The 25,990-nt window shown below is 45.4% G+C and overlaps 1 protein-coding gene across 6 annotated transcripts in view; it reads left to right on the forward strand.

Annotated features, from left to right (window-relative positions):
• Positions 1-25,990, forward strand: part of JMJD1C (jumonji domain containing 1C) — a 597,281-nt gene that overhangs the window by 510,958 nt on the left and 60,333 nt on the right. For 5 of the 6 annotated variants that reach the window (XM_029609729.1, XM_029609731.1, XM_029609730.1 and 2 more), the window contains 5 exons: positions 6,420-6,634; positions 10,474-10,626; positions 11,478-11,567; positions 12,508-12,635; positions 12,800-13,013. In XM_029609729.1, coding sequence (XP_029465589.1) covers positions 6,420-6,634; positions 10,474-10,626; positions 11,478-11,567; positions 12,508-12,635; positions 12,800-13,013 — 800 coding nt within the window. The remainder of the gene's footprint in view (positions 1-6,419; positions 6,635-10,473; positions 10,627-11,477; positions 11,568-12,507; positions 12,636-12,799; positions 13,014-25,990) is intronic. The other variant, XR_003857847.1, reaches the window with a different exon arrangement.

Genomic DNA, 25,990 nt, shown 5'->3' on the forward strand with positions numbered 1-25,990 from the left:
ACACACAAACGCTGAGCCTCCACAAGCCCCCCTCCAACTTGGGTGCCCATAGCACATCATCATCCAGCACCATAGATCTTTGTGGCTGGCGTTTCTTTCGGCCAGTGGGAGCCTTCGATCCAGGAGGGAGGGGGAGGGGGGCTGAGTGAGACCTCTCCAGGTAGTTTGAGTGCTCTTTCACCTCAAGCTGCAATGGAACATTCAGTCCCCGATTGCACAGTCGTAAGCAGCATAAACAATGGAATAAACTGCTGTACAGGTAAAAGGGGGTTTCTGGAGGAAAAATCCACACTTTCCCTTTGTGCTTACATGGCATAACAATAGCAAGTAAACAATTGTGAGGAAAAGCATGGAGCAGTAAGTTCACGCCACCATTTTGCCCCTACAAAGTGCTTTCTATCACTGGAGGATTATGTTAAACGAATAGTAGTAGATATTTGCACCTTTGTTCACTCTGTTAGGGTTATTTCTGCTTTTCCTTTGTTTAAGTTTATATGTTATAGGCATGAAGGTATTTATTGTTAAATAGGATAGTACCCTAAGTAAATTGTTAAATCTCAGAATTTTTAAAGTAACCTTTTGTAATGTCTCTAAAAAATTTTTTTTATGCTTAATACATATGATTCCAAATCACTGACATGGTGGTGGTGGGGGGTGGGGGGGGGTGGAGTTAGACTTTAATCATTTTGAATTTTGTCAGTATGATTATTCTCTAATAGAATATTTCTTACATAAGGATATAGTGATTTTTGAGCAGCAGATAATCGATCAAAATTGTACCGTTCTAGATGAATGGCACTGATGCTTCAATAGTTGTAATCCCTATACAGTTTGACATGAGATTGATTCCACTGCCATTCATAATTCTGTGAAATAGACCATGAAAGAAAGTTACATTAGCCCTTGTATTATATTTTGGTTCTCACTTGTAAATAGTGAATTTGAATAAGGCTGATATGTCTGCCTTTATGATTTTTTTCTTAATATGAAAAGGGCAATTTTGAAATTCTTTGGGCCTACAAGCAAATTTTTAAAGGGAAACTTCCAGGAAGTTTTCTTTTGATAAATTGGGCAACGGACATTCTTATCCACATACTTTACACCTGCAAAGAAGCACCTAAGAACATAAGAATTGCCATACTGAGTCAGACTGAGTATCCTGTTTTTAACAGTGGTCAATTCAGGTCACAAGTACCTCCCAAGATCCCAAATAGTGGATAAGATCCCATGCTGTTAATGCCCAACGATTACTCCTGTGGGAATTCTGCACAAAAAACTGAAAATTCTGCAACAAAAAATCTAAAATTCTGCGCACACATTTTCTAAATTCTGCACATTTATTTGTCAAATACTATTTTTTTGCAAATTATCAGTCATATGCTTTCACGTACCATCTGTCACACACATGTTCTGTCTCCCCACATACAACTCTCTCACACACACCCTCTCTCTCCCCCCCCCCCCCCCCACACACACACACACATACACAGACTCTCAGGCAGACACCTACCCACCCACACCAGCTTACAGCAAATACACGGGCTCACACATACACTCTCAGGACCAGCAGGATGAGGTCTGCTGGCAGCCCCTGGGTCCTCTCTCTCTTTCACCATGGTAAGGGTGGTGAGAGAGGAGAAGCAGGAACAGAAGCAGAGATCAAAGGAGGATTCATATCTCCACCTGCTCTAGGCCAGGGGCAGCAACCCATGGCATGGCACTAGACAGCTGAGCAGACAATGACCTCCACTGCTGCTGAATCAGGAAGCTAGCTCCTAGCCTCACATGCAGCAGCAGGAGTTGCATTTAACCAAACATCTCCAGCTGCTGAGGGGCCGGTTTCGTGCAGCAGGAGATGTTTGGTTAAATGCAACTTCTGCGGGTGAAGTCAGTCTGCTCAGCTGTCCAGTGCCAGAGCACGCATGTAAAAGGCTGCAGACCTCTGGCCCAGAACAAATGGAAATATGAATCCCCACTTGACCTCTGCCCTTGTCCTAATTCACCTGCTCTTGACCTCTGCCCCATTTCCATTCACCTGCTTTCCCCTCATACCTTGAGCCCCCACTACAAACACGCTCCCCCCTCTCTTTCACTCTTCCCTCCTCCCCTTCCCCTCCATTTGTATAGTCCTGGCCTTCACGTGGTGGAGCTTGCTAATTTCACTCATGCCGCGCTGCCTGTGCGAACCTCGCCCGTGCCACAATGCCTCTGCGTGCTTCCGGTGATGCTTCCTTTTCCAGTAGGCGAGCATGCCTGCATAGCTGTCTCAGCATGTAGCTGAAACTGCTGGGAGGAAATTTGCGGGAAGGGGAGGATTCTGCGCAAATTCTGCATTCCTCAGTAGAGCAGAATTCCCCCAGGGCTAAAGGATAAGTAGTGAATTGCCCCAAGTCTGGTTAATAGTTTATAAACTTCTCTTCCAGGAACTTGTCCAAACCTTTTTTTCAACCCAGCTATACTAACTGCCTTTACCACATCCTCTGGCAATGAATTCCAGAGCTTAATTATGCATTGAATGAGAGAGAATTTTCTTCAATATGTTTTAAATGTGCTACCTAACTTAATGGAGTGTCCCCTAGTCTTTGTATTTTTTTTTTGAAAGAATAAATAGCGGATTCACATTTACCTGTTCTATTCAACTCATGATTTTATAGATTTCTTATATCTCCCCTCAGTCATCTCTTCTCCAAGCTGAACAGCCCTAACCTCTTTAGCCTTTTCTCATTTTGGAGCTATTCCATCCCCTGTATTATTTTGGTCACCCTTCTCTGTACCTTTTCTAATTCAATTGTATTTTTTTTTTTTTTGAGATGCTGTGACTAGAATTGCACATAGGTGCAGTCTCACTGGAGCGAGATAGAAGTATTATAGCATTCTCCCAGGACAAACAGGGTGGTAGTCCTCACATGTGGGTGATATCATCCGATAGAGCATAGCACGGAAAACGTTTATCAAAGTTTCTATAAGCTTTGACCAGCAGACTGAACATGTCCAACCTACTACTATCCATGCATCCATGCGAGGTCCCTCTTCAGTCTCTTCTTTTCCGGGGTGCAGTTACCTCGCAGTCCGTGGAGCTCTTCCTTTTTCCACTTTTGCCTCTAATCTCAAGGTTTTTTGTCCATTCCTCGTCGGGTCCCCCTTCGCAGTCGGTGCCACCTCGGTACAGTAGATCTTTTTCCACCATTTTTTCCATCTTTGTGCTCGATTCCAGACTCCTTGCCTCACAGTGTCCATTGGTCATCGACCGCACCACCAGTGTTTTTCATGGCGTCGACCAGTTTTCGTTGGTGCCCCCAGTGCCTGCAGACCATGTCCATCATGGATCCACATGAAATGTGCATCCTCTGCCTGGGGGCCTCACACGACATCCGGGGGGGGTGCCATCTGTGCGACCAAATGACAGCCAAAAGGCGTCGGGCTTGCCTTGATAAAATGGAGAAACTTTTCGGAACTCCAAAGTCCTCCACACCTGCGTTGATCCCTTCGCCTAGAGATCGCGGGGAGACGTCCAACCTGCTTCCCCTCCCGGTCCCTCCAGCTAGTACCTCCAAGGATAAGGGAGAGGGGATTGATCCTTGATGATCTCCCTGCTCTCCTGGACCTCAGGGTCATCAGCTTCCTTGGTGCCTGGGAGAGATCAGGTTGAGCACCGGAAACAATCCTGCAAACATAGACACCGGTCACCATCGGCGCACAGTTCTGGTTCCGGAGTGGCATCGGCAGCTGCCAAGCCACCATCGAAGCAGCATCAGCCATTGGAGGGCCCCATCCTCTGGTGCTCCTGGTAGCCCAAGGAGTTCCCCACCGACACCAGTGCAGGGCACCATGCCACCTCAGAAACCTGAGGAAGAGCCGGTGACGCCTTGTCCCTCTCCATCAGTCCTGGCCACCCCGGACTTCCAGGAAGAGTTGGACCGCAGGGAGCAGTCCCGGTGCTCAAAGCGTTGCAAAGCATTGAGCTGCTGGTGCCATGGCCCCCATACTGGTGCCCGAGCCTCCGCCATCAATGTTGGCACCACTGCTGGAGCGTCTGGACATCCTTCAAAGTGCACCCTACTGACACAATCGGTGCCTGAGGGGCCACCAATGCTCTCCACCAGAGCGATCCAGTCCTCTAATCCTCTGAGGAGGAAGATACGGCCGGTACCGTGTTCTCTCGCCCACGGTTCCCGAGCCCTTGCCAGATCCCTCCGGCTTGCCACGGCCCCTGATCCCCTCCATGCTGGGGGAACCATCGATGCTGTTGGTGTCCTCACTACCTCCGAAGCCCTTGGAGCACAGGGCTGATGCCCCTCACAGACCTCACCCACTGCGCCCTGGTCCCAGTGAGGAAGAGGGGCCCTATGACCCTTGGGGTGACGACTCCACAGACTTGTACTCCCTTTTGGAGCCCTCTCCTCCAGAAGAGCGACGCTGGTCACCACTTGAGGACTTGTCTTTTGTGAGGTTTGGCAGGGCTATGGCCGAGGCCATTCCCTTTCAGCTTCTTACAGAGAAGGATGAGTGTCATAAGATGCTGGAAGTTCTCCAGTTCATTGACGCTCCTACTGAAATCGTGGTGGTTCTTATCCATGATATTTTCAAAGAACTCCTCCGCATGTGGGAGCACCTCTTTTCTTTCTCCCCTGTTAACAGGAAGGCCCATGCCACCTACCTGGTGGAACAGACTGTGGGATTTGATAGAAGTCAGCTTCCCCACCAGTCAGTGGTTGTGGGTCCGCCTTAAAAAAAAAAAAAAAAAAAGACTGGCACTCCCATACTCATGCCTCCTCTCCTCTGGTTTGTGAGCATAGGGAGCTGGATGCCCTGGGAAGGAAAATCTTCCAGGGCGCCATGCTGGTTGCCTTCATTGCTGCCTACCAACTCTATATGACCCACTACAAATGCAATCTGTGGAAACGAGTCCAAGATTTCATGGAGGGTCTTTCGCAGCAACAGCAAGAAGCCCTTTTCAGCATTGCCTCGCTGGATTGGAGGCGGGAAAACAAAAGGTACGTTCCACCTATGATGTGTTAGAGACGGCAGCCCGCTTAGCTGCCATGGGCATTGGCACCAGGAGAATGGCTTGGCTCCGGGCCTCCGATCTCCGGCCGGAGGTCCAGGATAGGCTTGCTGAACTCCCCTGCACAGGCGAGAACCTGTTTGGGGATAAGGTCCGGGATGCGGAAGCGCAACTGAAGGACCATCAGGATACCCATCAATCAGCAGTTGTTTGCTAGTGCCTCAACCAGGAAATCCTCCAGGCTAGGTTCTTGAAAACCCTTTTATCGGCAGAGGAAACTGGTGTGAGGCGGACTCGTCCGCCTCACACCAGTTCTAGGGGCCGGCCCCGCCAACAGCGGATGCCTAAACCCCAGCTGGCTCCCCAGCAAGCCCCAGCAATGGGCTTTTGACTGTGGCGAGGGAGTGCAGATCAGCTGGCCTAGAGGGTCGTTTCATGTGGGGTCTCCTCCAGCTGAAGCCCTCTCTTCTGCCTCCGGTGGTGTCCTGGGACCTCAATGTTGTTCTGGCAAGACTCATGCAACTTCCTTTCGAGCTGCTGCAGACCTGTGACCTGAAGTTGCCCACCTTTTTTCCCCGAGACCTCATTCCCTCCCAGGGAACGAGCACTTCACACACTGGACAGTAAAAAGGCTTTAGTGTTCTACCTAGATTGCACGGCAAGCCACAGGCAGTCCACCTAGCTCTTTGTGTCCTTTTGACTCCACCAAGCTGGGAGTGGCGGTGGGTCACTGGCGGTAAGTGCAGTTGCTTACCTGTAACAGGTGTTCTCCTAGGACAGCAGGATGTTAGTCCTCAGGAATCCCGCCCACCTCTCCACGATGTTGGGTTCACCTTCAGTATGTTTTTATTTTTTCGCACATCTTTTTGCTATGTTATGAGACTGAAGGGGGACTTCGCATGGATGTGCGGATAGTAGGCTGGGCATGCTCAGTCTGCTAGTCAAAACTTCTAGAAACTTTGACAAAAGTTTTCTGTGCCGGTCTCCATCGGATGATGTCACCCACATGTGATGACTAACATCCTGCTGTCCTAGGAGAACATCTGTTACAGGTAAGCAACTGCGCTTTCTGCAAAGTATGTTCCAGAAAGTATGTCTTGTGATTTGAAAATGAAATCATGTATACCTTCCATCTAACTCTACTTGCTCTTCCCTGCAGGCAAAAGTGTACATGTTGTAAAGGAGCACACCTACTTTTAACCATATTAAGGGGGAAGATGCAATAATTATACCACATTTTTAAAGAAATGCACATTAATCCACATAAAAACTATTGAGATTGCTCCCATTATTTTTATTGGGCAACTATATGCTGCTTTTTAAAACACCACAGGTGTAATTACTGTGTTTCAGCATAAATGTTTAACGTATAAAGTAATGAAATGCTTGTTTTTTCTATTCTTTAATTTCTTAGGTTATCTTTTAGTAAAAATGGAGTGATAAGAGTAGATGGATTCTCCTCTCCTGATCAATATGATGATGAAGCAATTAGCTTATGGACCCCTGAGAATTATGAAGATGATGAGCTAGATCTGGAGGCTACAAAATACATCTTAGACCATATAGGTGATAAATTCTGTCAGTTAGTAACATCTGAAAAGGCTGCAATGTCATGGATGAAGAAAGATGGTAAGAGAATCATTCATTAGCATGCACTACCATGCTTAAGATGTCTTTTAAAAGAGATCTTAAATTAATGTATTTCCTGGGTAGGGTAGTGTATAAAAGGGGACAATGGGGATAAAAAAGTGAATGTTTGTGCTTATAACTTTCCTATTTAAAGTGGCTATGATTGCCCCACCTGCAAATGGGCATTATCCATCATAGAGTGGATATAGGAATCAATCACAGTCTGGAATTCTTACCATGCTCAGTTGTTTCTACTTAATATGTATTCTGTGTTTAGTATTGCATCTTTATTTTTGCCTTTATGGTGGCACAGTTATAACATGTTCAGGTATTGGTTGCTTAACTTCTTGCTTGACTACATTTGTTTTCTTGACCCCTCACATCAGGTTCCTAATTCTCATTTTGGAGCGGACTGGGAGGGAATTGGTCTAGGTCCAATCATGCTGTTGCACGTATTTATTTTTAAATCCCCCCCCCCCCCCCCGCACAGAGAAGGCCACCCTCCCACACCTGCACGCGCGGACATGAAAATCCAGCGTGCATGGGAACTGTATTTTATAACATGCGTGTGCCAACGTACATATGTATAAAATCGGTGTGTCCATGTGTGCGTGCCTTTTAAAATCTAGCTTTAAGTGAACTGTGCCCTAAATGCTTAAGTAGCAACATAGTAAATGACAGCAGATAAGACAATTTGTCCCATTCAGTCTGCTGAGTTGAGATTCTTCTCCTTCGGATAGATGAGCATATAAATTCCCATATGCAATGCAACCCAACACCAACTCTCCTAACCCCAATTTTACCTTTTATGTGATCTCTCAATCCTCTATCCACCACTGCCCTCCATTTGTCGCAAGCATGCCCAAAAGTGCTGCTGGTTTCCACCCACTGGTAGACTATTTCAGGCTGCCTCATCTTCAAATCTGATTTTTGGAAGACCAATACTTAATCTAGCACCCAGCACCCTTACCATTTCTTATTGCCAAATTTTCTAATAATCTACACAGCCACAAAAATTAGCGAGGCTATTGTCCAAAACAATATGACCTCCACATGTTGATTGACTTTTAGGTTTGTACCATAATCCTGCCATGTAGATTACCTTGACTGTTTTGGAAGCCAAATGCTCTTGTACCACTGTTGTGAATGGGGTTGTAATTGCTCTGCCATGAAATTATCACAGTTTCTTCTTGGATGCCCAGTGTAGTGATTTCACTGTTGTTGTTTGTATCCACCAATATGTGCAGGTTAGTCCAGTGCTTCTTTACCATCCTCTGCTTATCTTGTACATTTTTGAGTTTTAACTTTTTTGTCTCCACCACCTCCAGGAGCTTATATATTGGTGGCTATATATCTTGTACTAGCTCATTTTCTTTTATTACTTCATAAAAATCTTAATTCAAAGAATATTCTACAGTCATTGCTACTTCATTGCTCTTATTTATTTATTGCTCTGATAAATAAGGTTCCTGTCTGTTATAATTTATTTTGCTCAGTTTTCTTTTGCCCGTTTGGCCTTCCAGGTCAGCTCAGCTTAACCATCACAGCAGGTCCTTATCCTGGGATACAGAAACCGCAGCTCATATGAAACCTTGCTAACCTGTCCCATCCACTAAGTGTGACTCTTGAGTGATGACCAACACTCTCTAGCGCACCGCCTGTCCACCACCCCCATAGGGCTGTGAATGCTGCCTCTGGCATACATATATAAACTCAAAAGCCTGTCTGAAATAGAAAATTACTCCTGGGGGAATTCTGTGCAAAAAAAGTAACATTCTGCGAACTTTATATTGGTCAAAATAACACAGTTTACATTAGAGTCTTTAAGTAATTTAAAGTCTTTAAGTAATTTAAAAACATTCAAAAAAAGAACTAAAAACTTGGATGTTCATCAAAGCCTACCAAAACGCCTTATGATTCTATGCTACAATTTCCCTCCCTATCAGCCCATATAAACATGCAGAGCCAATCCAAAGCACGTAATTTAACCTGTACAATTTATAATGTAAAAGCACATAATTTAACCTGTACAATTTATAACGACTAAGACAACTATGTTAACAAGCGAATGAATTTTGGAACACTCTGTTAAACATCGAAACTGTGATGGCGAAACCGAACGACTGTATATAAAACTCGATAAATAATTTAAAATGTAATTTATTTATTTTATTTAATACAGAAAAAAGTTAATACTTAGAGATGCAGAATTTGCAATATTTTGATCAGAATTTCCCTAGAAATTCTGTGTAAGAGTGTCCCTTCTACTCGCTCTCCCTATTCACCTGGCCACTTTGCCCTCTCAGGCCCCAACTCTTCCACCTGCCAGTATCTCTCCCTTCCACCTCTAGGCTCAATCCCTTCCACTCTATCGCTAGTTCCAGAGTTTGACCCCTTTCTCAGTACTGCCCCTCACACAGGCTCCCTCTGTCCCTCCCTCTCTCACACACATGCTTCCTCATACAGGGTCCCTCTCTCTTGCATACACACCCACACAAACTCCCTTTCTCTCTCACACAGGCTACCTGTGTCTCTCTCACGCACCCCTCTGTCTCACACATACATAATCCCTTCACACAGACTAGCACCCTCACATACACACACAATCCCTTTTTCATACACACCAGCTTTCAATCTCTCTCTCACACACACACACACACACACACACACACACACACACTCCTTCACAATATCCTCATATAGGCTCCCTCTCTCTGAAACCCACACTCAAGCATCCCCCCCTGCTCTCTTACCTCCCATGCTCTCTCTCATTCTCCCCTCTCTCACCCTCTCCTCCCCCACACCCCCTCTCCTCTCACACACACATTCTCTTTCACCGGGGCGTTCGTGGCACACGGCAGCCATCCATCTTCAACTCGAATGGAGCACACTTCATTCACGTCACTCCCGGGCCTTCATCTTCGCCGCAAGCGGAGCGTGCCCCTCAGCACACACAGGCCTTCGTCTTCGCGTGCTCCATTCGCAGCATGCTAGGGTCTCCTCTGCTATTTTCTGCGCAGGGGGGGGGGAATTTGCGCAAATTCTGCGCTCCACAGTAGCGCAGAATCCCCCCAGGACTAGAAAATGTAATTGTTTCTTACTGACTTGTATTACAATTTTCTATAAATAATTTTATTAAGTTAGTGGTACAATAGTGTGCTTTAATATAATAAAATTATTGAATGTCAGTAGCTAAAGTATCTTCAGGGTAAATTTTTTTTTTTTTTTTTTTTTTTAATGTTGATCATTATGTTTGGTTTAATTCCCATCAGTATCATGAATGGTCATTACCTCTGGCACCCTGTTTGGTATTTTCAGAAGTATTTAGTTATTAGATACCTGGATGGGTGTAGAAATGGCACTATATTCTCAACCCAGAAAAGCCCTGTAGAGCAGGATTGACAAACAGTCAAGCAATAAGGGTAGGTAGGGCTGCCAGTGCCATCGCTGTACATAGTTTGGGAATAACCAGAGTTTTATTTATTTATTTATATTTTTATATTCCGCTTTTAAATTTAATACAGGTGGTCTGGCACAATGCTAAGCACTTAATTCATTAGAAGGTTTAATCTTAATCAAAGGTTTGTTCCATTTAAATATCAATACAATGACAAGACACATAACATGTCTTTTAGCAAAACAGGAGAACCAGGAATAATGCCAATAAACTAAGAAATATTGCCAAGAAAAAGGCCAGTTTATATTTTGAGGAAAATATACAGTACTTCTGCTTTGAAAGAGAGACTATGTGCAAAATCCTTTAGTTTAGCCCTGTGTAGTTGAACATACAGATGTTTGCTCTTAAATTTATATAAAGCAGTGTTTGTTCTGCATTTCAGCCAAAATTGCCTGGAAAAGAGCAGTGAGAGGAGTCCGGGAGATGTGTGATGCATGTGAAGCCACATTGTTTAACATTCACTGGGTCTGCCAAAAATGTGGATTTGTGGTCTGCCTGGATTGTTATAAGGCAAAGGAAAGGAAGAGTTCTAGGGGTCAGTTTATAATTTATATGAATTGGACCATTCTGCATGCTGTTTATTTTAACTTTTTTATAGAAATACCGATTTACCATTTTTTTTTCTGTCTCTCTCCTCATCACTGAATTGCTGTTTTGCAAGAGGAATACCTTATCTTTCTCCGCATAATTTCAGACAAAAACTTCCCTTACCTTTTGCCTTGTTTAGTAATTCATCACTTTGCAACCAGTTTTGATATAATATATTTTTCTTTATTTTATCAGAGTAATATGCTGATGATGGCTGTTAATATTTATAATCATAAATGAAATAAAACATCACGCTTTTTACTGAAAAATAAATTCCTGAATAGAATGGCCTGAGTGCTAATTAGGAAAAAGATGCAATTAAATCTTTCCCTGAAAGAAATGCTACCTCAACAGGTGCATGCCATATTTGCTCCTCTTTGAAATAATTATTGCCATTACTAACTTAAAAAATAAAGTACCCAGAATTTAGTGAAATATTGTTGGTTGCCATGGGTAATGCTTGTCCTGACTAGCTAGTGCATTGGACATTAATGAAAACAAGAAGGGATCTCAGTGTTCTGAAATCATCTAGATTTATAATTTAAAAGAGAATCTAGTCATTTTGTACTGTAAATATCTGCTTTGTAGATGCTACTAAAAATCTCATTCTGGTGTTTGAATCTGTTAATTTTGCTTCAAGTATAATTTACTCCCAAGACATCTGGTATGCAACCTTATAGAAAACATACATTTGGCACTTTTTTTTTTTTAAGTGAAACTACTTGAGAATTGGATATAAATTGTGTTTTTGAATAATATGTGGAATGAAATGTGATTAAATATATTACAATTTTACAGATAAAGAATTATATGCTTGGCTGAAGTGTGTGAAGGGACAGCCTCATGATTACAAGCATCTGATGCCAACTCAGATTATACCAAGCTCTGGTAAAGCCAAAATTCTAAAGTAATTTCATGGGAATTTTTTCTTTTTTAAAGTTGGTGAAAAAGGGGAGGGAGAAAAGATGCAGTTGGCTATATATAGAGAAAAATCCATTATACATGTGTTCTGATTTTTTTTTTCAATTTAATCTTTATTCAGGTTTTTTGAAGTACAACCATTGAGCAAGACAAAATAGCCAACAACCATATTAGAAAAATTTTCCCTAATCCCTGTTTACCTATAGTTCATAGTGACTGTTTTCATCTGCCATGTGACTGACCAGCAACTCTTTCTACCCAAAGTCTGTAGTTGCTGTCTTGCTAGATTAGACTGATGATCATGCATGTAACCAGATTGAATATCTGTACAGAAATAACCTGTCATTAACTATGGCACTGTGATGATGTCTGTGGCACAGACATCACTTAGTTTAGATATACCAAATTGCTTAACAGTTTATCTTAAATCAGTATAAGAAAACTATTAGAAAAGACCAGAAATTTAAGTCCCCCAATTGACAGTCACTGTACTGTCAAAATGAAGATAAGGGTCTGTTGGTGAAAGTTAAGTCCATATTTTTTGCACCATGATATTTAATAACTCACAAGTAGTGTACACATGTTTGGACACTTATTGCAAAAAGTTTATACACAAATATTGGTTTGGACAATTTTTATTGCACTTTAGAAAGCACGTACAAGTTTGAAAAAATATTTCTGAAAATAATACAGGCATAACACAGGACAATTTAGGTAAGCAGTGTTAGCTGCTTAGAGTAGGTAGTCCCATATAATATGATGGTATGTTTTTAGCCTCAATTTGTTTCTGGCTACAACATATAAAAGATATTGGTAGATTTTACTTTCTTACATAAGATCTTGAGACGTTGTCTTTTGGATTGCATCTGTCATAAAACCCTTGTTGTTTGCTGTGTTTATATTACAGTTCTGACAGACCTTCTAGAGGCAATGCACAGCCTTCGAGAGAAATTTGATATTCAGTCTCATTGTCATTGTACCATCAAGCAGAGTTTACAGGCTAGCAAGTTTCCTGCGATGAATGGCGTGTCACAGGTGAGATTAAAGCTTTAAAGTAGTGTTTGCATGAATTAGTTTATTTAATTTTGATAATAGCATCATTATTCAACCTTTTCCATAAGGTTTCCATGAATTTTAAGCACATATGAGCACCATAGCATTTATGTTGACACTGTTTGAAAAATGTTTTTGCCTTGCAGGTCTTGCAAAATGTTCTTAATCATAGTAATAAAATTTCCTTGTGCATGCCTGAGTCTCAACAGCAGACTATCCATCCAAAGTCTGAGACTAATGGTAGTTCAAGTCCAGGAAGTGATACAAGCACAGACAGCAAATCAACACCACCAGAATCTCAATCCCCATTGCACTGGCTAGCTGATCTAGCAGAGCAAAAGGCAAGAGAAGAGAAAAAAGGTAATCATTAAACAGAGTAATGATATTAATGGCATCAAAGTGAAGTTTGTGTTTGATAAATGTTTAAGATATTGCAGGAAAATGATCCTGAATATTAAACAAAATATATCATCTTACACAACTCAAGCCTTTGCAGTTGGTTGACCAAAAGAAATGGGTTGTTCTTACAGCCAAAGAATGTGGATTACAAATAGCCCAACCTAGAGCATTCTTGTTTGCCAGACCTTTCCTGTGAAATAGTCTTCTACTGGCCTTTAGATTAGAAACTGATGTTGAACTTCAAGAAAAGACTAAAAATATATTCATTTAATGAAGCTTTTCCCTCTGTAACTGATCTATATTCTGAATAATAAAGATTTATAGCCTGTTTGTCAAAGTCTGATTTTGATGTTTTTATGTGTTCCAATAGCAAGATGTTGATAGCTATAGGGGCTGTTTAAAAAGGCTTTTTTGCTTTACTGCGTAATCCGCTTTGTACAAGGTAATTAAAGAAAGTGAAATAAGTGCTAAATATTGTTCTTCGGAACATAAGCAAAATCAGTTTTATAGCATTGAGAAGGTTTGGAAGAAAAAGGTATACAATAGTTGTCTATAATACGAAAACTGGAAGCAAACATGCATAATTTTTTATAAAGGGAATTTGTTAAAACAAAATAGATTTGCCATACTATATTATGGAAGACTTACTTTTTGAAAATTATTTTCATTACAATGAAGGTTTGTTACAGGGCATGTTAGAAAGCGAGAACACTATTTTGTTCATGTAAACGCTGTTTTCATGTATTTGTTGTAGATCAGGGTTTCCCAAACCTGCCCTGGGGACCCCCACAGCTAGTTGGATTTTCAGGATATCCACAAATTTATCTCATATATATTAATTGTGGATATCCTTAAAACCCAACTGTCTGTTGTAGATCTAAATAGGGCAATCAGACTACTTCATTTACTGCCTAATTCACTAAGGGGTCGATTTTAAAACACGCATGTATCCCAAGTGCACGCGGTTCCCGGCATGTTCACATTGACACAGCTATTTTATAACATGCGATGGCACACACATTATAAAATCTGATTCCTGGGTGCACATGCGCGCCGGATTGTAATGTCCCCGCGCATGTGCGGGCGAATCGCCTCTTCAGCGCAGCATCGGGAGTAGTGTTTTCCCAGTTCCAATTAAGGAACAGACTGAGAGGGAACTTCCCTATCCACCTAACTACCCTTCCTACCTTTTCCCCTCATCTCTCTGACTTCTAACCTCTACATATTAGATTTTTTTTGTTTTATAACTCACCTGCTCCTTTGAAGCAGAAGTAAGTTACACGTGCCAGCCAGCTGCCGGCACGCGCTTCCCTGGAACAGGACCTAATGGCCACTGTCCCAGCCGTTCCCTGCCCCCCCTCCCCCGGCCGCCCCTTTGAGACAGGCCGGCATTTCTTCGCGTACCGAGGAATATGTGTGTGGCTGGGCCGTTTTTAAAATGCACTCGGCGCGGCCACATGCGTATCCCTCGATTTTAGCGCATGCAGCGCTTCGAAAATTTGGGCATAAGCCTTTTCTCTCATTCTTTCTCTATGGGAAAATTCCTTGATGAATCAGGCCCTTAGTTCCTTAGGATGTGTGTCCAGGGTTCCAGGAGGGTAGAGATGGGACTACCATTGTTATCAATGAGTTGATCATTAGGAATATAGATGGCTGGTGGCTGTGAGGATCATTTGGTAACGTACCTGCCTGGTGCAAAAGTAGCAGACCTTATGCATCACCTAGATAGGGTTTTGGAGAGTGCTGTGAAGGAGCTGGATGTCATGTTACATTTGGATACCAATGACATAGGGGGAAGGTTTTGAAAGCTAAATTTGAGTTTCTAGATAGGAAACTAAACTCTTGAAACTTCCGGAATAGCAAACTCAGGACCCGAGAGGTAGGCCGAGTTCCAGAGTCTCAATTTTTGGATGAAATGGTGCTATAAGAAAGAGGCACTGTATAACCCGCAGACGGACGTGGGATAAATAGGCGTTAATCCACCCCCTAATGCAATAGGGGGATTAGCGCCTATTTAATGCATGTCCGATGCGGAACGAATGAGAGAGCGCTCATCACGTGCAAATGCATGTGAATGAGCCTATTACTCATTCGCTCTGAATGCAAAAAGATAAATGTGCATCTCAGATGCACATTTGTCACTGAGATATTAATGCCTGCCTGGAGCTACTTTTCTGTACTTCTTTTTTAAAGTTAAAAAAAAACAAAACTCTGCAGACCACCGAGTTATGAAGACCAACGCCGGTAAACTCGGCCTCTGTTTTCATAACCGGCCTGTCTGCCATCGGCGGCCATTTTTATTACTGGCAGACAGGCCGGTTATGAAAACCGAGGCAGAGTTTACCGATGTCTGTCTTCATAACCGGCGGCAGGTTGCTCCTAGCGCAATCCCCTAATTTCCATATTGCCTGGCGCCCCCCCCCCCCCCCCTGCGGGCGCCATGCATACATTAAAAAAGCGGGCGCTGAAAAGTCATCGCCTGCTTTCAGCACACATAATTGCATCGGCCCCAAAGTAACTTGGATGGATTTAGATAATGAGCAGACACATGAACAATTCAAAATTACCTGATTCAGTTGCTAATCAGGTTGTAGAAAGGAATAAAAAGAATACATTTAGATGTTTGTGTAAACACCAAAAGTCTTAAAAAAAAAAAAAAAAAAAAAAATTGAAAGTTTTACTGTATGGCACTAAATGAAGATTTAGACATGAAGCATCTCTAAGATTTGATGAATAAAGGACAGCTAGGGCTGGTGCAAGGTTCAACCTTGCGTTCCCACCCTCGGGCTTCTTCCCTCTTTTCAGCTGCCAGTGGATAGACTGCCAGTAGCCCCTCTGGCTGCTCCTCTTTTCTTCAGCTGCCACTAGTGATTTTTGCCCCCTAACTTCCCAAAGGTTGGTTCTCTAGGCAGCCTCCTAATTTGCCCAATGGAAGCGCTGGTCCTGAGGACAGCCAATGGGACATGTTGACACCAGGGTACAAAATATATTGAAATGATGGAGCAGATAGAAATTGGCGGTAGCATATGAGAATGATTCATTAAAAATAAGTAGGAAGCAAATTCTGTAGGAAACAAATTAGTCTGAAATATCCATTGGTGATAAGGCAGAGTATAGCAGCAAGGCTTTACTACCATACACCTGACCAGGATGGCACACAAGACTGAAACGTTATCAGATTAGGCAGGCTATTAAAGGTGGAGATTTCAATTACCAAATTGGATGAATGCCTCATCAGGGAATATCAGGATGGTAAAGTTTTTAGATGCCATAAATGATTGCTAAGAACATAAGAAATTGCCATGCTGGGTCAGACCAAGGGTCCATCAAGCCCAGCATCCTGTTTCCAACAGAGGCCAAACCAGGCCACAAGAACCTGGCAATTACCCAAACACCTAGAAGATCCCATGCTACTGATGCAATTAATAGCAGTGACTATTCCCTAAGTAAACTTGATTAATAGCAGTTAATGGACTTCTCTTCCAAGAACTTATCCAAACCTTTTTTGAACCCAGCTACACTAACTGCACTAACCACATCCTCTGGCAACAAATTCCAGAGATTTATTGTGCGTTGAGTGAAAAAGAATTTTCTCCGATTACATGAAGCAGCTGATCCTGAAAGTGATGAGAGAGGTTGCTGCTTTAGATCTAATTCTTAGTGGAACATAGGATCTGATACAAGTGTTTATAGTGAAGAGCTATTTGGCAGTAGTGATCACAGCAATCACATTTTACATCACAGGAGGGAGAATTATAAATAAAGTCACTATAGTAGCATTTATCTTTAAAAAGGGAAATTGCTAAAATGAGAATACATGGACACTAAAAGGGGCAATTATGAGTATTGTCTGCATGAAACATGGATCATCTTCTCAAAAGCCCAGATAAAATGTATTCTCCTAGGACAAGCAGGATGGTAGTCCTCACATGGGTGACAACATCAGATGGAGCCTGGCACAGAAAACTTATGTCAAAGTTTCTAGAAACTCAGCTTACCACTATCCACAAGTCCACGTGGGGGTCCCCCTTCAGTCTCTTCTTTTCCGCAGAGCCATCATCTTATGGCTGTGGAGCTCTGCTTTCTTTGCAGTGTTTTTCTCGGTTGGTTCCAACTTTGCCTGTGCCAGGGTTCCCTTCTCCCTGTCGGGTAGTTAGGAAGCACAGTAAGCTTTAGTTCCCTTCTTTGCGGTTTATTCCTGGTGCGTCTCGCTCTCGGTGTCCGTTGGCACAGACTGCTATTAATTAAGTTGACTTAGAAATTAGCCACTGCTATTACTAGCAACGGTAACATGGGATAGACTTAGTTTTTGGGTACTTGCCAGGTTCTTATGGCCTGGATTGGCCACTGTTGGAAACAGGATGCTGGGCTTGATGGACCCTTGGTCTGACCCAGTATGGCATGTTCTTATGTTCTTATTTTTTGCTATGTTGTCATTGGGTTTTCGCCAGTGCCCCCATTGTTTGCAGACCATGTCCATCATGGACCCACATGAGGTTTGTATCCTCTGCCTGGGGGCATTGCATGATGTCCAAGGGTGTCAGTTCCAAAAAATCTGAACCTTCGACTCCAGCATCGGAGGCATTGTCTCCAAGAGGCCACGGGGAGCCAATGGACACTAAGACCTTGCTGTCCACTCCCCCTCTGGAGCCTCCTCTGAAGAGAGGGTCCGGAGATCAGCCGTCAATGGTGTCTTCACGCTCCAGGATGTCAGGATCATCTCCATCCTCCTCAGCACTGGGGGAAGCCACAGAAGCATTGTCACCGGTCGCGGTTTTCGCATGGCACAGGGCTTGGGCCAGAACCGGCACCAGCTGTGATGTCCCTGAAGCGACCCCGTGGAGAGGAGGCATCGACCTCCATCAAACCCGGGAATCCCAGGTGTTTCCCACCAATGTCTGTGCTGGGCACCAATCTCCCTCGGGGGGCTCTGAGGGAGAACTCCTCCCCCCTCCTCCATCCATTCTGTCCTTGGCAGTCTTCCAAGAGGAGTTGGATTGTAGGGTGCAGTTGGTGGTGCTCCAAGCCCTTCAGGGTATTGAGCCGCTGGCCCCGCCAGTGCTTCCATCTGTGCCAGAGCCTGCACCCTCAATGTTGGCACGCCTCAATGGAGCTGGAGCGTCTCAATGTCCTTCTTGGCATCCTCCCTACTCAGCTACTGCTGGTGCCCGAGGGGGAGGGGGTGTCCATCTATTCCCCCGCGGCTACCATTGCCTCCTCCATCTGGGGCGATTCCCGTTGTGGAATCCTACAAGGAAGAGGGCCTTGGTTTCACGGCCAGTGTTCCCCAGTTCAGTTCCGGGTTCTTTGGGTGCCTTGGGGCCTGGGCAGGGGCCCTCCACTGGTGTCTCTGGGTGATCTCAGTGAAGAAGATGCCCCATAAGATGTTGGGGGGATGATAACTCAGAGTCTGAGTCTGTTGACTCCGGGGATCTTCCCTCAGACCAGTTTCCGCCAGAGGAGTGGTGCTGGTCCCTGCCAGAGGACTTAACCTTTGCGGGTTTTGTCCGGGCCATGACAGAAACCATTCTGTTCCAGCTTCTGACGGAAGAGGATGCCAGTCACAAGGTGCTGGAAGTTCTCTAGTTCGTTGATGCCCCTAAGGAAGTGGTAGCTGTTCCTGTACATGACATCTTCAAGGAGCTACTCCATAGAATTTGAGAACACCACCTCCATGCCTCCGGTGAACAGGAAGGCGGATACGGTCTGCTTGGTGCAGCAGGCCTTGGAGTTTGAGAGGCGTCTGTTGTAGTAGAGTCTGTGCTCAAGAAGGCCAAGCTTTCCTGTACCCATGCCTCTGCCCCTCTGGGCCGAGAGCACAGAGCGCTGGATGTGCTGGGCAGGAAGATATTCCAGGGCTCCATGCCGATAGCCCGTATTATTTCCTGCCAGTTATATATGAAGCAGTATTCTTGGAACCTCTGGAAACAAGTCCAGGAGTTATCCGAGCGTCTGCCCCAGCAGCAACAGGACGTCTTTAGGGCTATTGTCCAGCAAGGCTTGTAATGTGGCAAGCATGAGGTACCCTCCACCTACGACGTATTTGAAACATCTGCTAGGGTGGCAGCAGTGGGCATTGGTGCCCATAGAATGGCCTGGTTCCAAGCCTCAGAACTCCAGCCGGAGGTCCAGGAGAAGCTTGTGGATCTCCCATGCACTGACAATCTTTTTGGTGCCAAAGTCAGAGATGCTGTGGCTCAGTTGAAGTATCACAATGAGACCCTCCAGCATCTGTCGGCCAGTACATCGGACCCTCCGTCCTCTGCCAGGAAATCCTTGCAACAGCACTTGCAGAGGTCCTTTTACTGCCAGAGGAAATATCCTCCGGCTTCCCATGCCTGTGTTCAACAGGGGAATTCTAGGGGCCACTCTAGGCAGTAGAGGACCCCCAGGCCTCAGCTGACACCCCAGCTGAGTCCTGCTACGGGGTTTTGACTGTTTGCGGGGAAGCATAAGCGAATTAACCATACCCTCAACCCCGAGCCCTTCAGTCTGAGGCCGACTGTTTCTTTGTGGACTGCTGTTCCGGTGTCATTTCGGACCAGTGAGTCCTCTCCATCTTTAGTCAAGGGTATCGACTCAACTTTTCTGGGTGTTTCTGTGGACACTCCCCCATGCCCCTCTTGGGTCAGTCCATGCATCAGGCAATCATTTTGACGGAGCTCTTTGCCCTTGTAATGGCCAGAGCAGTCGAACCAGTCCCACTGCAGCAGCAAGAGAAGGGGCTCTATTCTTGCTATTTCAGGATTCCAAAGGGAACAGGGGTTCTCTGCCTTGTTCTGGACCTGAGAGCTTTGAACCGGTTTCTGAAAAAAATAATAGTTTAAAATGGTCTCTCTGGGCACCCTGATTCCCCTCCTGCAAGGGGATGACTGGCTTGGCTCCCTTGATCTCATGGATGCATACGCCAACATCGAAATCTTTCCCAGCCACAGATAGTATCTTTGGTTTTGTCGTAGGTGAGAGGCATTTCCAGTACAGGGTGTTGCTGTTCGGCCTAGCCTCGGCCCCTCCAAGTTTTCACCAAGTGCCTGGCAGTGGTGGAAGCGCACCTCCGCCATCTAGAGGTGCAGGTGTTCCCCCTACTAGGACGACTAGCTGGCCAAGAGCAACTCTCAGGAGGGGGCGCATCGGTCTCTGCACTTGACCATTCAGGTGTTGGAGTCCCTTGGGTTTGTCATCAACTACCCAAAGTCCCATCTGACTCCGCAGGAGTTGAGCTTCATCTGTGCTCAGCTGGACACGACTCAGGCCAGAGCTTAGCTGCCCCACAATTGGGTGCTCACAGTGACATCCCTTGTGGGTCTGGTTTGCTGGAGCCGGCAGGTCTCTGCCTGCCTCATGCTCCGCCTTCTGGGTCATGTGGCAGTCACTGTCCATATTACACCTTTGGCTTGCTTGTATATGCGCAGGGATCAATGGATCCTGCGGTCCCAGTGGCGGCAAGCCACCCAGGACCTCCACATGCGCATTCGCGTTACTCCGCAGCTCCAGGCCTCCTTGTCTTGGAGGAGGCCTGGAGCTGCGGAGTTTCTTTCCTGTTTCCCCCTTCCCAGATTGTACTCACCATGGATGCATTGACCCTGGGGTGGGGGCACCCATGTGGAGGGCCTCCGCACGCAGGGCCTGTGGTTTACTCAGGAAGCTCCGTGCCAGATGAACTTCCTGGAGCTTTGAGCGATTTGTTATACACTTTGCACATTCCAAGATTGCTTGTCCAACAGGGCGGTCTTGATCCAGACTGACAGCCAGGTGGCAATGTGGTACATCAACAAACAGGGAGGTACGGGATTGTTCCTCCTGTGTCAGGAAGCGGTTCATATTTGGTCATGGGCTCGGTCTCAGGGCATGCTGCTCTGAGCCACGTACCTTGCAGGGACGGAGAATGTGGTAGGAGACTGCCTCAGCTGGGGCTTCCGACCCCATGAGTGGGTCCCTGAATCTGGCGTGGCAGACCAGATCTTCTGCCCCTGAGGAACCCCAGATGTGGACCTTTTCGCCTCCCCCTGCAACAGCAAGGTGAAACAATTCTGCTCACTGTAAAGGGGGGCGGAAAACTAGCCACAGAGCCTTTGCCCGCCATTGGGGCAGGGGCCACCTGTACGTATATCCTCCGCTTCCTCTGGTGATGAAGACTCTCCTGAAGCTCAGGCAGGACAAGGGAACCATGATCCTCATAGCCCCTTATTGGCCGAGGCAGATTTGGTTCCCTCTCCTGCGGGATCTCTCTTTCAAGGACCCGATCAGTCTGGAGTCCTCCCAGGCCCTTGTCACGCAGGATCAGGGCAGGCTGCGTTGTTCCTAACGGCCTGGATGTTGAGATGCTGATCTTGCAGCCCCTTGACCTGTCAGAGGATTTTTCTTGGGTCCTGGTAGCCACCAGGAAGCCTTATGGCCTGAAGTGAAGGAGGTTTGCTGTGTGGTGTGAGTCATGGCTTTGATCCATCCTCCTGCTGTACATTGAAATTGCTTGACTATCTGCTGCACCTGTCAGATGCTGGCTTAAAAACCAACTCCGTCAGGGGTATACCTGAGTGCCATCAATACCATCCTACCATCAGGGGCTGGATGGTTCACCCAACTCTGTGCAGCCCTTAGAGGGAAGCTTTATGCGGGATCTGCTTCAATTAAAGCCTCCTCTGCATCCCCCTGCTGTATCCTGGGACCTGAATGTGGTGTTGACTGAACTCATGAAGGCTCCTTTCAAGCCACTGTGCAACTATGACCTGAAGTACCTGACCTGGAAGGTCATGTTCTTGGCCACGGTCACTTCAGCGTGCAAAGTTAGTGAGCTTCAGGCATTGGTGATGTATCCACTAAACACAAAGTTCTTTCATGACAGGGTGTGCACGGAGAACCACCCTAACTTCCTGCCTAAGGTGGTGACGGATTTCCATCTGAACTAGTCAATCGTCCTGCCCACCTTTTTTTCTCAGGCCTAATTCGCGCCAGTGCGAATGGGCCCTGCAAAGCTTGGATTGTAAGAGAGTCTTGGCCTTCTGCCTGAAGCAGACAGCAGGCAAAGGCAGTCCATGCAGCTGTTAATCTCATTTGATAAAAACAGATTGGGAGTTGTGTTTTCCAAATAAACTCTGTCTAATTGGCTGGCGGATCGTATCTCCTTCTGTTATGCGCAAATGAGACTGCAGCTTGGGGCCATGTCAAGCCTCATTCTGTCAGAGCCATGATGGCTTTGGTGGCCCACCTGAGGGCAGTTCTCGTGTCTGAAATCTGCAAGGCAGCAACGTGGAGTTCCCTCCACTCTTTAGCTGCTCACTACTGCTTGGACAGGGATGGCCAGCACGATAGCAGCTTCGGCCAGTCTGTCCCCCGGAATCTCTTCCAGCTGTAGAATCCGACTCTTCCTGCCTAGGGCCCTTCTTTTTGGGTTCAGGCTATTTCCCTCTGTTCCCAACAGCACCTCTGTTTTTGTGTCCGTTGGCACCTAGTTGGGTGTGTGGTGGTCTGGCTTGTATTCAGGAATAGCCTGTAGCTAGAGATTCACCCATGTATGAGGACTACCATCTTGCTTGTCCTAGATGAAAGCAGAATTGCTTATCTGTAATAGGCATTCTCTTAGGACAGCAGGATGTTAGACTTCACGAAACCCACTCGCCACTCCGCGGAGTTGAATTTCTTCTCTGTTTGTTGTTTGTTTTTTTTTGTAATTCTGTTACGAGACTGAAGGGGGACCCCCTCGTGGATGCGTGTATAGTGGCATGCTGAATGTGTCAGTTTTCCGAGCCGGGCTCCATCTGATATCACCCATGTGTGAGGGCTAACATCCTGCTGTCCTAGGAGAACACCTGTTACTAGTAAGAAACTCTGTTTTCCACAAGTTAAAAAAAAAAAAAAAAGTTGAAAGAATACTGCCAGCATACCCAAACAGTGCTATGGAAAAGGCTATTAAATCCAAAAAAGAAATCCTTTAAAAAGGGAAAGCTGGTCTTAATGAGAAAAATAGTAAAGAGCACATAAGCATTAGCAAACGAGATATAAAATATCAATAAGGCAGGCTGAATAGTAAATCAAAAATATTAAACCTGCAAGGGAGTCAGGCAATTAGCTAACTGGGGTAAAAGGAGTTCTCAGTAAAAATATGGTCATAGTAGAAAAAATAAATGAAATCTTTGTTTTGGTCTTCACTGCAGAGAAAGTTGGAGAGATACACACACCTGAAAGATTCTTTGTAGGTGATGATTCAGAGAAACTGAAACAAATGACTGAATCTGGAAGAGAAGCAAATTGATAAACAGAAGAAGTAGTAAACACCTAGGACCGGATTGCATTCACACCAGAGTTCTAAAGGCATTTGTATTCCAAACTGCAGGCCTATTGGAAATCTGTAATCTATCATTTAAATCTCACTGTATCTGAGGATTGGAGAGTAGACAATATAACGCTAGTTTTTAAAAAGGGTTCCAATGTGATGTAGGTAATGACAGGCCAATGAGCCTGTCATTGGTACCAGGTGAAATGGTGAAAGCTATTAAAAATGAAATTAATGGTCATATGGATAAACATGGCTTAATGAAGAAGATGCAATGTGGATTTAGCACAAGGAAGTGCCTTATTAATTCATTATAATTCTTTGTTGGTGGATAAGAGTCAGTCAGTTGATATCCTGTATTTGGCTTTTCAGAAGGCATTTGATAAATACTTTGAGACTCTTAAGGAAATTAAAAAGTTATGGAATAGGAAGTAATGTCCTATTGTGGATTGGTAACTAGTTAAAAGACAAGAAACAAAGTGAGGTGATCAGATTTGCAGGGGACACAAAATTATTCAAAATAATAAAAACACAAGCAGCCTATGAAGAAATGAAAGACTACCTTGCCAGTCTGTGGAAATAGAAACATAGAAACATAGAAATGACGGCAGAAGAAGACCGAATGGCCCATCCAGTCTGCCCAGCAAGCCTCACACATTTTTTCTCTCATTCTTATCTGTTTCTCTTAGCTCCTTGTTCTATTCCCCTTCCACCCCCACCATTAATGTAGAGAGCAGTGATGGAGCTGCATCCAAGTGAAATATCTAGCTTGATTAGTTAGGGGTAGTAGGGGCAGTAACTGCCGCGATAAGCAAGCTACACCCATGCTTATTTGTTTTACCTAGACTATGCTGTACAGCCCTTGTTGGTTTTTTTTTCTTCTCCCCTGCCGTTGAAGCAGAGAGCCATGCTGGATATGCATTGAAAGTGAAGTATCAGGCACATTTGGTTTGGGGTAGTAACCGCCGTAACAAGCCAGCTACTCCTCACTTTGTGATTGCGAATCCTTTATTTCTTCACCCCTGTCGTTGAAGCTATGCAGGATATGCGTGAGGCATCAGTTTTTTGTTTTTGTTTTTGTTTTTTTTTTTCCCCTGCCGTTGAAGCAGAGAGCTATGCTGGAAATGCGTGATGTATCAGTCTTTCTCCCATGCCGATGAAGCAGAGAACCATGCTGGATATGCATGGAAAGTGATGGATATTTAAATGGAATTTAAATGGATATTTAAATGGCAGATGAAATTTAATGTGAACAAATGCAAAGAGATAAACATAGGGGAAAATTATCCTAACTATTGTATATGTATCAATGCTATGTTCCATATTAGGAGTTAATATATGGGAAAGGGACCATATAATTGTTGTAGACATTCTCACAGGACAAGCAGGATGGGTGACATCGAGGATGGAGCCCAACCACGGAAAACTTCTGTCAAAGTTTCAGGAACTTTGACTGGCCCCTACTGGGCATGCCCAGCACGGCATTAACCCTGCAGCCAGCAGGGGTCTCCCTTCAGTCTTCTTTTTTCCGCGTAGCAGTTGCCACGCGGTTAAGGAGCTCTTACCACATTCCTGACAGGAATCTCTTCAACTACTTTCTTGAAGAAAAAATTGCCCCTCAGGGGTCTCCCTTCTTCAATTTTTCCTCCGCGGTACTTTGGTAAGTTTTTTGCCGTTGTTTTTGTCGACTACCGTCGAGTTTGACCCTCGAGGCCTGTTGGCAGTCGACCGTCCCACGGCTAAATTTTTGGCCTATGGCCATGGCGTCGGGGTTCCGTCGGTGCCCGGACTGTACGCGTACTATGTCCATCACAGACCCACATAGAGTCTGTGTTTTGTGTTTAGGGAGTGAGCATGATGTCTTAACTTGCACCAAATGTGCCCTAATGACACCAAAAGGTCGCAAGGCCAGAAAGGAGAAGATGGGACTCCTTTTCCATGCTCACACTCAGACGCCATCGATTGCATCGACGTCATCGGAACCGGCACCGTCGAAGTCTCATCGTCATCGACAGCCTCCCGGTGACCGTCCGCCATCGACGTCTTCACGGCCATCGACTCCTGTCCCTTCCCCCGAAGATCAAGGGGATCGGAAAGAGAAACATCGCCATCGACGTCATAAGTCTCGGACCGTCGAGGAATCGAAGTCATCGACCTCAGTACTGTCAGAGCCGCCTTCCAAGAAGTCTCGACCAGAAGTGGCACCGTCCACTCCTGTCTCACAGACACCGAGGCAACCCTCACCCCTCCGGGGTTTGGGAGCCGCGATTCCACCGGTGACGGTGGTCCCTCCAGCTCAGCCTCCGCCTCCCTCTCCCGTAGAGCCGGGTCTTGTCACCCCAGGTCTCCGGGCAGAACTGGACCGGCTGGTCCAGGAGGCCATCGACAAGGCGATGCTCCGGTCCAGACTCCTCTGGCACCGACCCCGGCACCGAGAGTGGAACCGGCCACCGACCCGATTCCAGCAGCACTGGCACCGCTGCTTGCTCAGATGGAAGCGCTTACAAGGGCCCTTCCACAGATAATGCCAGGGTCACCGATCTCATCAGGTGGAGAAACACCGTTCCGGATTCCCCCTTCGGGGGTAGTTCCATCGGTGCCTTGTCGTCCCTCGCCACTGATACTCTCCTCGGGGGCGATACGCACATCAGCTCCACCGAAAATTTCG

Source organism: Rhinatrema bivittatum, chromosome 7 (assembly GCF_901001135.1).
Source record: "Rhinatrema bivittatum chromosome 7, aRhiBiv1.1, whole genome shotgun sequence".
Taxonomy (NCBI): Eukaryota; Metazoa; Chordata; class Amphibia; order Gymnophiona; family Rhinatrematidae; genus Rhinatrema; species Rhinatrema bivittatum.